The 18,037-nt window shown below is 41.3% G+C and overlaps 1 protein-coding gene across 21 annotated transcripts in view; it reads right to left on the bottom strand.

The window, feature by feature from the left end:
* LOC111962631 (CCR4-NOT transcription complex subunit 1) overlaps nt 1-14,246 on the bottom strand; it is a 36,254-nt gene extending 22,008 nt beyond the window's left edge. For 5 of the 21 annotated variants that reach the window (XM_070443172.1, XM_070443169.1, XM_070443180.1 and 2 more), the window contains exons 1-18: nt 13,976-14,166; nt 12,984-13,091; nt 12,672-12,770; nt 12,456-12,524; nt 12,286-12,340; nt 7,249-7,452; nt 6,946-7,114; nt 6,711-6,837; nt 6,503-6,613; nt 6,242-6,412; nt 5,981-6,108; nt 5,509-5,869; nt 3,606-3,737; nt 3,346-3,497; nt 1,512-1,683; nt 1,139-1,340; nt 911-1,048; nt 397-521 (exon numbers count right to left, since the gene is read on the bottom strand). In XM_070443172.1, coding sequence (XP_070299273.1) covers nt 397-521; nt 911-1,048; nt 1,139-1,340; nt 1,512-1,683; nt 3,346-3,497; nt 3,606-3,737; nt 5,509-5,869; nt 5,981-6,108; nt 6,242-6,412; nt 6,503-6,613; nt 6,711-6,837; nt 6,946-7,114; nt 7,249-7,452; nt 12,286-12,340; nt 12,456-12,524; nt 12,672-12,770; nt 12,984-13,091; nt 13,976-14,077 — 2,625 coding nt within the window. In that variant the 5' untranslated portion in view covers nt 14,078-14,166. Of the gene's footprint in view, nt 1-396; nt 522-910; nt 1,049-1,138; nt 1,341-1,511; nt 1,684-3,345; nt 3,498-3,605; nt 3,738-5,508; nt 5,870-5,980; nt 6,109-6,241; nt 6,413-6,502; nt 6,614-6,710; nt 6,838-6,945; nt 7,115-7,248; nt 7,453-12,285; nt 12,341-12,455; nt 12,525-12,671; nt 12,771-12,983; nt 13,092-13,975 lie in introns of all 21 variants that reach the window. The other 16 variants (XM_070443176.1, XM_070443173.1, XM_070443182.1 and 13 more) reach the window with 10 other exon arrangements.
* Nucleotides 14,247-18,037: the final 3,791 nt, after the last annotated feature.

Here is an 18,037-nt window from a genome sequence, read left to right as displayed (position 1 = left end):
CTCAGCAAGTGGATTGATGAGCGCTTCTTTTTAGTAATCTGCACAGCTCATGTGTGCCGTGTGAATTCATCAGCTCGGTCAAGTGAAGCGTGGGTGCTTGAATGAACGGCCAATCATATTGCTCAAATATAGCGTGAGTTTTGTGCGGGTAAACTCACTATGACACCAGCAGTTTTCTACAGCAGACTGCAACAGAGCATATAAATGTAATCAATGCGCTGAGAAGTTACTGGCCCAGTCGACAAATTACCAGACATGATCCTGTCAGTCAGTGTACGACACATTTAACCAAAGAACCAAATATGTAGATGTTTTTCATGTTATAGTACCGAAAAATGACCAAAGTTTCAGTGTACCGTGCAACACTACTGCAGACCATTTTATTCAGAAACTAACCTCATCCACAGACATGGTGGGGTGTGGGGGGTGGTTGTAGATGCGCTGGAAGTAGCTGTTAGCCTCATCGTCAATCTCCTTACTAAAGTGCTGGTTAGCCTCTGGCCACACCTGAGATAGGTCAGCTGGGAAAAAAGGCGATAGACCAAATCAAACAATACTGCCAAAGAAAACCCTTCAGAATCATTTCAATATTGTGATGAAATGCAGCAAATAAAAACATTTGAAGTGCAATTTCACCTTAAGACTTTACACTATCAATGGAATAAACACCAGACAAATAAACATTCAATTAGAAGCATAATAATTTGCGTTTAATGGCAGACTGACCTGTATTTCCTCTGACTCAATGTGTGAAAAACTGTTTCTTCCCAGATCATACTCAATATTTTTTAGATGAGAACTGTTAAAGCATTTGTAATTGATTCAAGTAAACCCTCATTACTTCAAGAGGCTATTAGGAGATATTAAGAATGTTTTCAGAGGAAATACACTCAGTCACACCACCACTTACAGGCCATCTTACTCTGCTGAAAGGTGGGCGGATTCAGGCCTGGTGTGCTCATCTTCCTCGTCCCAAACGGATCACTGCTCACCGCTGGCATTCCAAGACCAGAACCAATACCAGAGCCAATGCCTGATCCCAGCGGACCTAGACAAAAGAAAAACGTCCCACTTCAGTCTTCCATATAGTGTAATCAAAACACTGAGCAAATATCTATGGCACGTTCTCTCCTCATACCTGGGTTACCTAGCTGTGAAGAGAGACTTCCAATCCCCCCAAATGGTGTGGTGGGGTTGGACAGTGCAGGGAAGGCCTTAGCTGGGGACTGGGGGTTTCTGAAAGCAGAGCCCAGCGGGGTGGGAAAGCCCTGCATACTCTGTGTGTGAGAGGTGGCAGAGCTGCCCAGGTTGAGGGAGCCCATGGCTGTCAGGGGATCCATCTAACACACAGAATGGAGCAGCAGGTTGAGCAACCTGCCTTTCAGGCTAATGTTCACAATTATAATGTTATAAGACAAAACAATTGAATCAAATTTAAGGAATAATGAAAGTAATGCTTCTAGCTGATACACATTCCCCAAATAAACAGTGTTAGATAAAACGCTCTTCACCTGGAGAGGAGACACCGACACTTGCACAGGGGAAATTGCATCAAGGCTGCTGGTGCTGGGAGCACGTCCCTTTGGCATGACCCCTGGTGGCGGCTGGCGGGCTTTGTTCATGACGTTGCTACAGTTGGCAGCCATGGTCAAGATAGTCTCGGAGAGCTCTTGAGAGACGCTCCTGAAAAAAACACATTTAACATATACATACACCAAATAAAGAAACGTACCCTTTTCAGGACCATGTCTTTCAAAGATAATTCGTAAAAATCCAAATAACTTCACACAGATCTTCATTGTAAAGGGTTTAAACACTGTTTCCCATGCTTGTTCAATGAACCATAAACAATTAATGAACATGCACCTGTGGAACGGTCATTAAGACACTAACAGCTTACAGACGGTAGGCAATTAAGGTCACAGTTATGAAAACTTAGGACACTAAAGAGGCCTTTCTACTGACTGAAAAACACCAAAAGAAAGATGCCCAGGGTCCCTGCTCATCTACGTGAACGTGCCTTAGGCATGCTGCAAGGAGGCATGAGGACTGCAGATGTGGCCAGAGCAATAAATTGCAACGTCCATACTGTGAGACGCCTAAGACAGCACTACAGGGAGACAGGACGGATAGCTGATCGTCCTCACAGTGGCAGACCACAGGATCGGTACATTCGAACATCACACCTGTGGGACAGGTACAGAATGGCAACAACTGCCCAAGTTACACCAGGAATGCACAATCCCTCCATCAGTGTTCAGACTGTCCGCAATAGGCTGAGAGATGCTGGACTGAGGGCTTGTAGGCCTGTTGTAAGGCAGGTCCTCACCAGACATCACCGGCAACAACGTCGCCTATGGGCACAAACCCACCGTCCACAGGACGGACCCACAAATCCACAGGACTGGCAAAAAGTGCTCTTCACTGACGAGTTGTGGTTTTGTCTCACCTGGGGTGATGGTCGGATTCGCATTTATCGTCAAAGGAATGAGCGTTACACTGAGGCCTGTACTCTGGAGTGGGATCAATTTGGAGGTGGAGGGTCCATCATGGTCTGGGGCGGTGTGTCACAGCATCATCGGACTGAGCTTGTTGTCATTGCTGGCAATCTCAATGCTGTGCGTTACAGGGAAGACATTCTCCTCCCTCATGTGGTACCCTTCCTGCTTATCCTGACATGACCCTCCAGCATGACAATGCCACCAGCCATACTGCTCATTCTGTGCGTGACTTCCTGCAATATAAGAATGTCAGTGTTCTGCCACGGCCAGCGAAGAGCACGGAGCTCAATCCCATTGAGCACGCCTGGGACCTGTTGGATCAGGGCCATTCCCCCAGAAATGTCCAGGAACTTGCAGGTGCCTTGGTGGAAGAGTGGGGTAACATCTCACAGCAAGAACTGGCAAATCTGGTGCAGTCCATGAGGAGGAGATCCACTGCAGAACTTAATGCAGCTGGTGGCTACACAAGATACTGACTGTTACTTTTGATTTTGACCTCCCCTTTCTTCAGGGACACCTTATTCAATTTCTGTTAGTCACATGTCTGTGGAACTTGTTCAGTTTATGTATCAATTGTTGAATCTTATTATGGTCATACAAATATTTACACATTAAGTTTGCTGAAAATAAACACAGTTGACAGTGAGAGAACGTTTCTTTTTTGGCTGAGTAAAAAAAAAAAAAAATCTAGATGAATATGACCTTTGTAGATAACAATACAAGATAAGTTGAAATTAAATTATCTATGAAACTAGACCTTTTGGCACCATACAACATGACTGAGTAATGAAAGAGCAAATTTGATCATAGGCCCCATGATTCGAGCTCTGGTAGGTAAACCCACCCAGCACAGGACTGCAGACAACCCAGCATGGTAGCCATCGTTTCCGGGGGAAGGAGGGCGCTTTTGGGCTGGTCCTTTTCTAGGGCCAGACCACCAATGATAGAGGGACAACGTCTCTTCAGGAACGTAACACACGCCTGGATGAAGGGCTCCTAGAACAGCAAACAGGTCAATGACTCATGTACTAGATCCCAATAACTTCTTATAGCAAAGTGTATGTATAGTGGTTGTAATTGCTGAAAATTAAAGGCTCAACTCACACCACTCACCCCATGCTCTCGGATTTTGTCAGTCAGCCATTTGTCAAGTTTGAGGTATTCACGGCGAGAGGCAAGTGCAGCAAGGTCAATAACGAAGGCAAATGGAGTACCATTTAGCAGCATAGATAGAGACTGAAAAACAAGAGGAACAGTTTGGATATTGCAAAAAAACATTTGCACAAAGTAGCCTTATATAGTGTACAAAATCAAAAATGTATCTTTTGACCAATGGATAAAACGTGTTAATTATGTAGATAATCCTAAGAAAACCAAATGGTCCCAAACTCATGTCACTATCATAATCCATTCAAAACTTAGTGGAGTTTCTACCCTTGTAGGATGGTCAAAATTAGGGCAACTAAATCAATGAAGGCCAGAGAAAAAAAAGGTAATAAATCAAGAAAATAGCATTGCATCAGTAAGGCTGGATTGTGTGCGAGGATTAAAGGGATACCTCTGGATTTTGGCAATGATGCCCTTTATACTGAACAAAAATATAAAACGCAACATGTAAAGTGCTGGTCCTGTGTTTCACCAGCTGAAATAAAAGATCTCAGAAAGGTCTCATACGCACAAAAGCACCTCTAAAATGTTGTGCACAATTTTGTTTCCATACCTGTTAGTGAGCATTTCTACTTGGCCAAAATAACCCATCCACCTGACAGGTGTGGCATATTAAACAGCATGATCATTACACAGGTGCACCTTGTGATGGAAACAATAAAATGCACCTAAGATGTGTCAGATGTCTCAAGTTGAAGGAGCATCCAATTGGCATGCTGCCTGCAGGAATGTCCACCAGAGGTGTTGACAGAATTGAATGTTAATTTCTCTACCATAAGCCACCCCCATAATTTTAGAGAATATGGCAGTATGCCCAACTGACCTCACAACCGCAGACCACGTGTTACCACGCCAGTCCAGGACCCCCACATCAGACTTCTTCAAATGCGGGATAGTCAGACCAGCCACCCAATGAAACTGATGGGCCTATGCCCCCCACAGGTCCACCCATGAAATTCATAGATTAGGACCTAATGAATTTGTTTGTTGATTGATTTCCTTATATGAATGAACTGTAACTCAGTAAATCTTTGAAATTGTTGCATTTATATTTTTGCTCAGTATACTTCCCCAGTCAGATGAACTTGTGGATACCATTTTTATATGGCCGTGTCCAGTATGAAGAAAGTTGGAGGTAATTTCGCAAGCCAAGTTTAACTAGTGTTAGCACAATGACATTGTATCTGCTAGCTGACACGATGCTATTTTCCTGAATTTCCCCCCCCATCTGGTCTCCACTGATTTAGTCACCCTAATTTCAACCATCCTACAAGGGTAAAAACAATTAAGGTAAGAGATATCAATTTTGAGACATGACATGTAGTATTTTCATATTTTAGTGTACACTGTTCATATTCATGCAAAGTTCCTGTATATATATATAAAAAAAGACTTCACAAAAACAAGAGTATCTCTGAAATGTCACCGGAGCACTGAGCTTTTTAGTTTCAAAACATTTACATTTATTTCAGCTCGGGTCATGTAATTTTGCTATTTGCGACCCGCAGAAACAACTTGGAAGACGAGGACCATAAAATATAAAATTCTCAAACGTGTAGGCAATAAAGCTCCTACAGAGCTTGATGCTTATTATCGGATGTATTAGGTTACAAAATCTGACTTTTTGGATATGTTAACGATATGTTAGGGAAAGACCAGGCTGAACAATTCAGAACATGAAGAATCAATTGTCTTGGTAAAATGTATTTTATAACATAAGAAAGTGAAATGCCATCAACAAAATGCGTTTTAACCCACTGGGCAGAATGGGTGAACACCATACCTTCACAAAACTATACCACATTTCCTGAAGAAAACCCACGGATCCCTCCCTACCTACCTTCAAGTCCTGGGCCACATCCAGGATGCGGGACAGCTTGGCCTGGTCGTACTGCTCCCCTCTCATGTACCACTCAGCCATAGAGTGCATAATCAGCTGACGGATAGAGGGGGACTGGCCCTGTCCATGCCAGGCGTAGTGTAAGATGATAGCAGAGTTGGGGTGGTTGCCCAGGAAGATTGGCATGAGGGTGGAGATGAGCTCGTGGCGCAAGGTGTGCCAGGAGGTGCTTATCTGCAGCAGTGCCAGCACCAGCATGTCGGGACAGTGCTTGATGGGAAAGCTGAAGAGCTGCTTTACCTGCTCGTACTGGCCCACCTCAGAGAGGCGCAGGAGGCTTTCCACCAGGTCCAGGCTCTTCCTGTGAGGCGAAAATCACAAATAAAGTATATCAAATGGCATGACATTGTTCTAATAATTAATGTAAAGGAGTACCTGGTATTGTGGAGGTCAGGAGAACTGTTTTACGTACCAGGTGGCTATCTCTCGGTTATCGTCCTCAGGTGGGGCCTTCAGTATGTCGATTGCTACGGTGTGGCAGGGGTAGTCAGCAAAGCAGAACACATCTGGGCTCATGAGGGAGTGCTGGATGAATGACAGCTGGTAGAGAGTGATAATGGTTAAGAGGGCTGAGGAGAGGAGTTCATTGATGTGAAAGGAGTGTGTTACCTATGGAAATAAGACCAAAGTGTTGTGTCTTGTCACTTACATAAACCTGACCCATTCTCCTTACCTGTCCTTCAGCATGCTTCCAGGGCCGGTAGATTAGGTCGACAGGGAACACCTCCATGCCCAGGCCCCTCTGGATCCCATACACCACCATCTGCAGTCCCTTGCTGTCCCGGATTATGAAGCCAGGGTGATCGAGCTCGTAGGTCACCTCTTTAAAGTTCAGATTGGGGTTCTAAAATATAAAAAGGACATTTCCTGTACAAACTGCAAAACATGAATGGCCAACTGAAGGGGAATAACATGTAATGCCACTATAACTTACAACTTCTTTGACCACATCAATTAGAACTTCCACATTCCAGGTGTGCGCCTGAGAGCCATCACTTTTGTCCTTTCCATCGCTCCAAATGCCACTGCCCGGAGCCGAGATGGACTGAGAAAGAAAAAAGAAAAACAATAGTATACTTAGAGAGCAATGCCATAAAAAAAAAAAAAGAGCTTCAGTAAGTTACCATCAGGTTAACCCTCACCTGTAGGGGGATTCCATCAGACAAGCCAGAGTGGGTGCGAGCCATCATCCCCAGGACCCTGGCCACCTGGCTGGCAGTAACCTCTCGCACCCCATACTGTAGGATTATGTTGCGGCATTCATCGAGACTTAGAATGAAAGACAGACAATACATTAACAGTGGTCATGCATGACGTCAAAAACTACTGAATTAATTACATTTGTAATGGGCATTTCAGTTGCTAAATAACAGTCACCTTGCACAAAAGCCATAGCCAACTTCCTGCATGAACTCTGCGAGAGAACTCTCCATCATGGTCTTGGCTAACTCTCCCGAGTCTGGCAGAATCCTGTCCATCAGAATGTCCCGTTTTTCAGGGTATAGCAGTGGTGCGAGCACCACAGGGCAGCGCTCCTGCGGGAAATCTGAACCAGAATATTTAATTGATGGGGCAACATGTACAAAACGACCAGATTGCTGTGAATGAAGGATTCAGAGTTTGTGTTACTTCTGGAAATAATTAACATTTCCTTTCAAGTAGTACGTCTATGCCCCTCACCTCTACACAGTGTCTTGAGGAACGCTTCAATCTGCTCTTGTCCGACCCCGCTGGCTCCCTTCTGGCCAAACAGAAGATGGGAGAGGAGCAGGTGCAGGACCTCTATGGCAATATCTTGGAAGCCACCTTCCTGGTTTCCTCCAAGGTCCGCGTCCACGTACGAGCGGAGGAGGTCCGGGAGCCTTTGTTTGACGAACTGCGCGGCTAAAGACAAAATGGGGAAATATTTCAAATAAATACTTTTAAGGATGAAATGGTTACCGGTTTCACGATAAACCACTGTAAAATACCCGACGACTAGTATTACTGTTTTACATTTTAAATCACCATTAAAACCATGTTTGATTACCACGGTTTGAAAAATTCACAGTAAATACTGTTCTGCATCAACCAAAGTTAGCAACAGTCTGACGCAGGCACAGCATGCAACATGGGTTTTGTTTTGTGTGAAAACATGGCAGAAGGCAGTGGCAGCGCTCGGGAGATTTTTCAGCCTTCTAAGAGGACCAAATCTGAAGTGTGGTAGTATTTTGGGTTTTACAAGAGTGCTGAGGGAAGCTTAATCGAAGATGGTCACCCTGTCTGCAGAACATGCAAGGGACTGCAGATGGTGGTGTATGGGAGCCAGAGGGGCCTGGGCATGGAGGTGTTCCCTGTCGACCTAATCTACCGGCCCTGGAAGCATGCTGAAGGACAGGTAAGGAGGAGAATGGGTCAGGTTAGGAGGAGATTGGGCCAGGTTTATGTAAATGACAAGACACTCAACACTTTGGTCTTATTTCCGTAGGTAACAAACTCCTTCATTCACATCAATGAACTCCTCTCCTCAGCCCTCTTGACCATTATCGCTCTCTTCCAGCTGTCATTCATCCAGCACTCCCTCATGAGCCCAGATGTGTTCTGCTTTGCTGACTACCCCTGCCACACCGTAGCAACCGACATACTGAAGGCCCCACCTGAAGACGATAACCGAGAGATAGCCACCTGGTACGTAAAACAGTTCTCCGGACCTACACAATACCAGGTACTCCTTTACATTAACACTTCAGATCTCTTGAGGCATCTTCAGGACCACCACCCACTACTTCATAGCGAATGTAAGCCAACTTTTAGCTCAATGCATGATGTGGGGGAAAACGACATGGTTTGTCTGTCTAACTTGCTAATAGCTTGTCAATAATGTAAACTGAAGCTTTCAGTATTACCTACTCTTGTAAAAACACTACACGCTGTTCTGCTGCTGTATGCGTCATGTGTCTGCAGACTATTCGCCCATTGCACACGATAACATGTTATGTAGTTTAGTAACCCAACCAACATATTTTGTTCATTTAAAATCCGTCAGTCGTCGACTTGGTTGTAAAGGTGTTCCAACAGGAGAAACACTATAGACTCCTATACGGTAGTGTCCCACCTGGCCAACATCCGGTGAAATGGCAGAGCGTCAAATTCAAATTACTATAAATATTAAACTTTCATGAAATCACAAGTGCAATACATCAAAATAAAGCTTAACTTGTTGTTAATCCAGCCAAGGTGTCAGATTTCAAAAAGGCTTTACGGCGAAAGCAAACCATGCGATTATCTGAGGACAGTGTTCAGCACACAAATGCATAAAAAACATTTTCAACCAGGGAGTTGCGACACGAAAGTCAGAAATAGCGATATAATATATGCCTTACCTTTGAAGATCTTCTTCTGTTGGCACTCCAAAAGGTCTGTTACATTACAAATTGTCATTTTTTTCGATAAATTCCCTCTTTATATCCATAAAAACTCAGTTTAGCTGGCGCGCTTCAGTCAATAATCCACTCGGTTTCCCTCCGTCAAAATGCATACAAAATGAATCCCAAACGTTACCAATAAACTTATCCAAACAAGTCAATCAACGTTTATAATCAATTCTTAGGTACCCTAATACGCAAATAAACAATTACATTTAAGACAGAATCGTTATTGTCTTTACCGGAGATAAACAAAAAGAACGTGCTCTCGGCCATGCGCTTGGAAACACTACAGACAAAATGGGAACCATTTAGAAAAACTACAACTTCTCATTTTTCCAAAAAAACAGCCTGAAACTCTTTCTAAAGACTGTTGACATCTAGTGGAAGCCCTAGGAACTGCAATCGGGAACGATTTTGCCCTATTATAAAAGTGCCAGACATTGAAATCAGTTTTTTAATGGTTTGTCCTCGGGGTTTCACCTGCCATTTGAGTTCTGTTATACTCAAAGACATTATTTTAACAGTTTTAGAAACTTTCGAGTGTTTTATATCCAAATCCAATTATATGGATCTCCAGCTCAGCCCAGTCAAAACTGTTCGCTGCTCTGGCACCCCAATGGTGGAACAAACTCCCYCACGACGCCAGGTCAGCGGAGTCAATCACCACCTTCCGGAAACACCTGAAACCCCACCTCTTTAAGGAATACCTAGGATAGGATAAAGTAATCCTAACCCCCCCCTTAAAAGAGTTAGATGCACTATTGTAAAGTGGTTGTTCCACTGGATATCATAAGGTGAATGCACCAACTTGTAAGTCGCTCTGGATAAGAGCGTCTGCTAAATGACTTAAATGTAAATGTAAATATGCATATCCTAGTTTCTGGGCCTGAGTAGCAGGCAGTTTACTTTGGGCACGCTTTTCATCCGGACGTCAAAATACCGCCCCCTATGCCAAAGAAGTTAAGACTAATTTGTATTTATGTAAATTGCGCATGGGGTCATTGCATATACTCAAATGCAACACAGAAGATAGTCTTAACTTCTTATGGCTGGGGGGCAGTATTGAGTAGCTTGGATGAATAAGGTGCCCAGAGTAAACTGCCTGCTACTCAGGCCCAGAAGCTAAGATATGCATATTATTAGTAGATTTGGATAGAAAACACTGACATATCTAAATCTGTCTGAATGATGTCTGTGAGTATAACAGAACTCATATGGCAGGCAGAAACCAGAGGAAAAAATCCAACCAGGAAGTTGGAAATCTGAGGTTTGTAGTTTTTCAAGACTTTGCCTATTCAAGATACCGTGTAAAATTTGGTACGATTGCACTTCCTAAGGCTTCCACTAGATGTCAACAGTCTTTAGAACCTTGTTTCAGGCTTCTACTGTGAAGGGGGACAGAATAAGATCTGATTGAATAAGAGGTCTGGCAGAACGCCATGAGCTCAGTCTCGCCCGTGAGAGTTAGCTGCGTTCCATTGCATTTCTAAAGACAAAGGAATTCTCCGGTTGGAACATGATTGAAGATTTGTTAAAAACATCCTAAAGATTGATTCTATACATCGTTTGACATGTTTCTACGAAATGTAATGGAACTTTGACTTTGTCTGGACCTAGTGCTTGCGCCTCATGAATTTGCGAACTAAACGCGCGAACAAAAAGGAGGCATTTGGACATAAATGGACCTTATCGAACAAAACAAACATTTATTGTGGAACTGGGATTCCTGGAAGTGCATTCTGATGAAGATCAAAGATAAGTGAATATTAATGCCGTTGCTTTAAGGAGAAGTTTATCTATAATTCCATTCATAAGACGTGTATCCTTTATCAATGTTTATTGTGAGTATTTCTGTAAATTGATGTGGCTCTCTGCAAAATCACCGGATGTTTTGGAAGCAAAACATTACTGAACTTAACGCGCCAATGTAAACAGATTTTTGGATATAAATATGAACTTTATTGAACAAAACATACATGTATTGTGTAACATGAAGTCCTATGAGTGTCATCTGATGAAGATCATCAAAGGTTAGTGAATAATTTTATCTCCATTTCTGCTTTTTGTGACTCCTCTCTTTTGCTGGAAAAATGGCTGTGTTTTTCTGTGACTAAGCGCTGACCTAACATAATCGCATGGTATGCTTTCGTCGTAAAGCCTTTTTAAAATCGGACACTGGTGGGATTAACAACAAGTTCATCTTTAAAATGGTGTATAATACTTGTATGTTTGAGGAATTTTAATTATGAGATTTGTTTTTGAATTTGGCGCCTTGCACTTTCACTGGCTGTTGTCATATCGATCCTGTTAATGGGATTTCAGCCATAAGAAGTGAATAATAATAATAATAATAATAATAACGGCAATAATAATACTACTGCATTTACTATTCCCTTGTTTACGTAGTGGGCGTGCAGCAGGCAAACCCAGTGATGCACCTGGTCCCTCATCTAGTTGTGACACAGACAATCGAGCAAGCATTTATTAAGTCAGGGTGCTTATGCACCCACATCAAAAAATGCTCAAGACCTCACTCCAGTCTTTTCATATTACATTGCAAAGGACATGGTGCCATTTCAAATTGTTGAGACCTGGCTTTCTGAGGCTGATAAAGGTTGGCGTGCCTCACCACAAAGTGAGTGCTGCTAATTTTGTTGTTTGTTTATTTGATTTGCTTAATTTAGGATGTGTTCATTTAAACCTGCACCAGGGAAGCTTACTTCATGGCCACATGGTGCCATCTTTAATGTTAATGTTATTATTTTTCAAGTTTATGCACACAAAAAGTACATAGTGCTGCTAATTTTATTTGTTGGTTTTCAATATAAAACTTGGTGAAATGATTTAAGTGTGTATGTATCAGTACTTTTTGAACATTTCCAGCACATTTTAACAATACCGCGATAATACTGATAACCGTGATAATTTTGGTCACTATAATTGTGATATGAAATTTTCATATCGTTTCATTTCTAGACTTCTATAACAGATGTCAAGCTGCTTGCTTAGAGTGTACGGCTTCCTCCTGATTCAGCTCAGAGGCTTGAACACAGGACCTCCGCCTTTTTAGCACACGTGACTGGCCCTTGCGAAGCATCTTTTTAACAGTTGTGCCACACGAAAAGCTAACTATTTTGCAGCCCATGTAGGGACACCTCAGGCTAAGGAGTGAGTTTCACACATTTCCATGTGCTACACTTGGACACCTTGATAACAGAATAACTAATGTGACCCCCCCATACAGATAAAACATTGCATGTTTTCAAATCAGCAGGTATAGTCAAATTATTAAATATAAAACTGAGTTTACCAAAACCACGAAGGTCTGCGTTGCACGAATTCAGCAAAGCAAGGCCAAATATAACCTTAGGGGGAAAAAATAAAGATTTATGTAGACTCAAATTGTTTGGCATATTATTTTTAAACACCACAATAAAAACCACCATCTGATAACGTACATTTCCATATTACTTTACTTACTTCTTGAACCTTGCTTAGCTTGAGAACTTTACTCAACTGAGTAAACAAGTGGGTGGAAGGCTTCAAACTCTGAAAATGATAAAGTTTTAGAAAACATTACAGTTATTCTGATGCAGACACTAATATTGGCACGAGGTCTAATGTATTTTATAATATTTTATGAATGGCAAAATTATTTTACAAAGATAGGTGAGAAAATAAGCACATGTCTCCTACCTTCTGGTAGTGCAAGGGATTGTCGATTGTGTAGCAGAGTGTTGAAATAAAATTTGGCTTTGAAATCAGTGAAACACACTCCTGGATCAGAAACTGTGTCTTGGTCAAGTGGGCAAACGAAGGTAAAAGGGAGAAGAGGGGACATAACAGAACAGGTTAAGGACAAAATAGGAAAGCAGAGTCACTTTCTAAAATAATAAAGGCAAGATAGACAATACCAATGACGATCAGGAAATTTAAAGAAACCCTTAGTCCCCATGGCTAAAATCTGTTTAGCAACTGGTGTATTGAGTATTACTAATCAGAAATTACCTGATGGAAATCTTTGCCACTGCTTTTACCATCGCCACTGAAATCCACATGGGAGAAAAGACAGCGTAATAAATGCCTGTCTGCCTCAGGGCCGTGACGATTCACAATCTGTTGGGACAGAACACATTCAACAAAAGAACAAATAACAGGTTAGCCGTCACAGCCACAATATAATTGTCAGACCTAATGCAATTCCAAATCCAGGATTTTTTCTGCATAGAAACATCTTGTTTATTCAGGCCACCTATATCCAAACATTGTTTTTAGTGACATACATTTTTCGGGGTGGAAAAATATTTTCAGTGTAAACTTTAACTACTAAAATCAGATATAAAGTACGTAAAAAAATATGATTTATTGTTAAATATGAAAACTATCACTAAAATAAAAGCTAGACAAACTATGAATTCAGGAGTATTGATTTTGTTACAATGATTGATCATAAGAACAAAAAAAGGAAATTAGTTTAAACTGCAAAATGTTATCTCGGCTACATAGCTAAATGTCTAGAATTAAGGGAAACTGGCTTTAAAACAAAATCTCCGTCACTAAGATGGGGGGCTTCAAAAAATGTTTTAACCAAGACCCTGACCAAATTAAGCCATGCCGACATTGCTACACACCTTGCCACACCCACCAATTATGGCCATTTTTATACAGAAAAATCCTATGAACACTAGAATCATATTGGCTTTACAATCATTTTGTGATAATCCCCAAGCTGACAAGGTAAAAATTGGTCGTTCAGGCCGCTGAACAAGGCAGTTAACTGTTCCTAGGCCGTCATTGAAAATAAGAATTTGTTCTTTACTGACATGCCTAGTTAAATAAAAGGTCAAATAAAAAAATAATTTTGAATGCATGTACATTTCAAAATCTACTTAATTATAGCCCTTCAAACGTCTGAAAAATGTGTGTACTGCTTTTTAGTGGCAAAACTACAAAAAGACAGAAAAAGACCATTTGTGAGCCTAATACCACATGTTACTCACATGTTGTATTTCCTGCTGGCTGGCTCTGTAGTTTTTCTTAGTTAAATTGTCCACCAAGTAGCTGATTTGAGACAAAGCCAGCGAGAGCGAGTCAAGATTCATTGCTGGTTGGGGCGGAAGCAGGCGGCCGTGCCCGGCGCAAAATCACCATTATTCCCCTTTAGTCACTTCAGTGATAGGTTACTTCTGCCCCCCCCCCCCCCAAGGTGTGAAAATGTTTTACAACAAGCTACTTCTATCAGTGGATCTTGATGCAAGGTAAAGTCCCTCAGTGCAACATCAAGTTCAGAATCTGAAAATAGCCAAGAGAGAAAACTAGTTAATACAGATGCACATAAAAACAGTACAAAATCATTGAGCAAATACTACATAGTAGGTAGCCTAGTGGTTAGAGCATTGGGCCAGTAACCGAAAGGTTGCTAGATCAAATCCCTGAGCTGACAAGTTACAAAAAATGTTGTTCTGCCCCCCCTCATTGTAAATAAGATTTTTTTCTTAACTGACTTGCCTAGTTAAATAAAGGTTTAAAAATGTATATATATAAATAGTCATATGATAAACTGGGGTTGTAAATACCAAAAGTGCAGTGTACAACTGCCATGGGAAAAGAGCCTCATTGCCCACAAAAAATAATGGGGTAGGCTTCCAGGCCTACTACTCGCCTGGTATAATCCTGATTCACACACCACCGCAATACTAAAAATATATACGTTTTTTTTAACCAGGTAGGCCAGTTGAGAACAAGTTCTCATTTACAACTGCGACCAGGCCAAGATAAAGCAAAGCAGTGCGACAAAAACAACAGAGTTACAAACAAACGTACAGTCAATAACACAAAAGAAAAATATAAACATCTATGTAAGTTAGTGTGTGCAAATGTACAAGAGTAGGGTGGTAGGCTAACTAAAAAACATCAACAACTAACTTAGTTAATCAGCTACTTCGCAAATTACAGGTAGAAAGTCACCATGACCGAGTTATAACGATGGTTACTGTCTATATGTGAATTTTGCCCAAACAAATGATAAATGTTAGCGAAAGCTATGTCCACAACGTCGGTCTTGTACAGCTACCAAGTTGGGCCTTGACTTGATACACACCCTTTAACCGTTACTACCAGTCCAATCAGCATCGTGTGCGCTGATAATACGGATGATGTCCTATATTTCTCTTCTACACTGACAACACGTGGTTAATCAATGAATAACCAAGCCAAAGTCGTTTAGCTACTCAAAGCGAGTTATATTAATTGCTCACGTAGGTAGCTAGCTATGATTTCAGTGTCCCAGTAATAATGCAAATAAACGTTAGTATTATCTCACTAACGGCAACTAAGTTAACGTTCGCATATTTGTCGTGTGTGTCTCATCTATAAAAAAAACAATTCAATGTGTTATCGTCCACGTAGATAACGTACTTCGCTAGTATATGTTCACTCAATCTTCGGCAACATCTCGTTAGTTAGCAAACTTCGCTCACGTTAGCTAATAATATCATCGATAGCCATGTTTGCTAGCTGCAGAATATAACTGACTTGGTCCGTTAACGTTAGCAAACGATGGTAACGTTATGTAACTAACGTTAACCATCTGACATCTACTGTTACAAGTCAACTTATCCATTGAGACAAAGAGCTAGCCAGCTAACGTTAGCTAGCCGGATAAGCAAGCACATTGCGTTGCAAACACCAGTTAGCTAAATTAGCAGATGTGGCAAACGTCAGCCAGCTAATGTTAGCGAACGTCAACGCTCAGAAGGCCGTATGTTAGGTTGTTTTTCTGTCGTTGGCTAACTAACGTTAGTTACATTTGTTTACGTTGCATAGCCAACAATTCTATAAAACACTAGTTAGTTGGTCAATGCACTTGCGATTGATTATTAGTTACGTTATTGTCAATGGAAATAAATTGCCAACAAAGTAACGTTAGCTAAATTACCTAGCAGCTAGGTTAGCTATGCATGTATTACCAGGTACCGTAACTAGCCAACTAGTGTTAGTTAACGTTAACTAGTTCATATAAACGTTAGCATGACAATATTCTCGGAGTGCAGCATCCGCAAACTCGAAATGAGTAAGCCATGTTAAACGTTAATATATGGTGATTTTCACTAACCAACTCTACTTTGAGATGGGACCATCCAACTGTTCCTAGCTGGCTAACTTTAGCCAACGCTACTGAGGTACGCTAGCTTGTCTTTGCTCACGTTAACTACGACGCCTAACGGCTAGTCGCACACTTTGCTTAGTAATGTGTCCTAACTTTTTTTTATAAATACCGCCGATTCTTTGCAATATATTGTTTTTAAAAACTTACCATGGTTCCAAAAATGTATTTGTGATAATCCTTCCTTTTGGGTTGCTCTCCTTCCAATTCGGTTTGATTTTTCAAAATAAAATGGCGACTGTCATCCCCGCGCGCACACAGTGCAGTTTTCACTTTAGTGCTCGAGCCCGGGCTCGCGTCACTATAATTGTGCATGCCATGCTTCCACATGAGCTAAATAGAAAACGAGATCAATTGATAATACATTTATCCTAAATGTACTTGGGCCATGCACCTAATACCATCCACCAAAAATAGTTTGAATGTAACAACAGTCAATGTACATATACCCATAGGACTGATTCTGATCACATGGCAACTTCATTGTAATCTCTGTATATTTAGTTTCATGATGATGATCTTTTCTAAAGGAGGACTATAATAACAGTATATTGTTTGGTTTCCAGGCCCCCCTAGTTCATACTCCGTCAGTGTCACTGTTCACAGCTCTGAAATTACAGTTGGGTTGGAAGATGGCCCCACTTGGTTGGGCTGAGAACAGCTTCTGCCATATTGCTTACACCAGTCATGGACTGTTTTAAGGCTGTCCAGACTCCATGCCTTTCAAATCAGTGAGCACTGAAGAGATTGATTAAAGGGCACAGCAACAATTTAGTGTCTTGGGACTCAGAGTTCCATATTTCAGCAGTAGGGGGACACAAACACAAGGCACTTTACATTTGTGCACTGTTGCGTAATGATGACCAACCTGCTATATGTAAGTGTGGTACTATGAAAACCTCTAGCACTGTTTGATCTCCAAGCATGCACATTGTTGATGGAAATTTAAAAAAGTTTTTTTTTTCTTGCTTTACATTAGCTCTCACAGTAGTCATTGGTGACAGACGTTCATTCAAGTGATCCAAGCCTAGCTACCGCACCAAAGGCATTTGTCAAGGAAATATCTTACCCAGTCTTAATGATGCAGGTTAGTGGTTGAGAATAAATAAGGAAAACGTCACTTTAAAATATGTAATTATTTACAGGCCACATTGGGATACAGAAATAAACATTCAAATATTCATTGCAATGGGTTAGTGTCAAGACAAGCTTATCGTTTTCAATGATGAAATAAACTATTATAGACATTCAACCAAACCGCAGACTGGAAATGACCAACACTTCCCACAAATGTAAAAATAGTCTAAAATTCAGTTAAATACTGTACAATTAATAGTAGTCTACTGGAGAACAAGACTCTGCCAGAAGGCCAGTAATGCCTTGCATGATCAAACATGTTGGGACGATGAAAAGTGAAACAGTGTTGTTGAGTGTAACTGAAAAGCAACTCATGATCTTCGCCCTTTCAGAAGCTTAGACTTTTTGTTATTGTGGTTTTACAGGGCCTGGGAGTAAAATTGGAAGTCAAGCTTCTCTGAATTAATCTCTCCACACCATCTTGTTGTGGCTCTGTACTCCAGAAATGATATAATGACTGAAGTTAAAGTGCAGACTGTCAGCTTTAATTTTAGGCTATTTCCATCAATATCGGGTGAACCATTTAGAAATTACAGCACTTTCTGTGCATAGTCCACCCATTTTAGGGGACCAAAACTTTTGGGACAAATTCACGTGTATTAAAGTAGTCAAAAAGTTTAGTATTTGCTCCCATATTCCTAGCGCGCAATGATTAAATCAAGCTTGTGAATCTACAAACTTGTTGGATGTTTTTACTGTTTGTTTTGGTTATGTTTCAGATTATTTTGTACCCAATAGAAATGAATGGTAAATCATGTAC

Source organism: Salvelinus sp. IW2-2015, linkage group LG4q.1:29 (assembly GCF_002910315.2).
Source record: "Salvelinus sp. IW2-2015 linkage group LG4q.1:29, ASM291031v2, whole genome shotgun sequence".
NCBI lineage: Eukaryota > Metazoa > Chordata > Actinopteri > Salmoniformes > Salmonidae > Salvelinus > Salvelinus sp. IW2-2015.
Note: the sequence above shows the minus strand (reverse complement) of the source record. Positions and strands in the feature narration are given on the sequence as shown.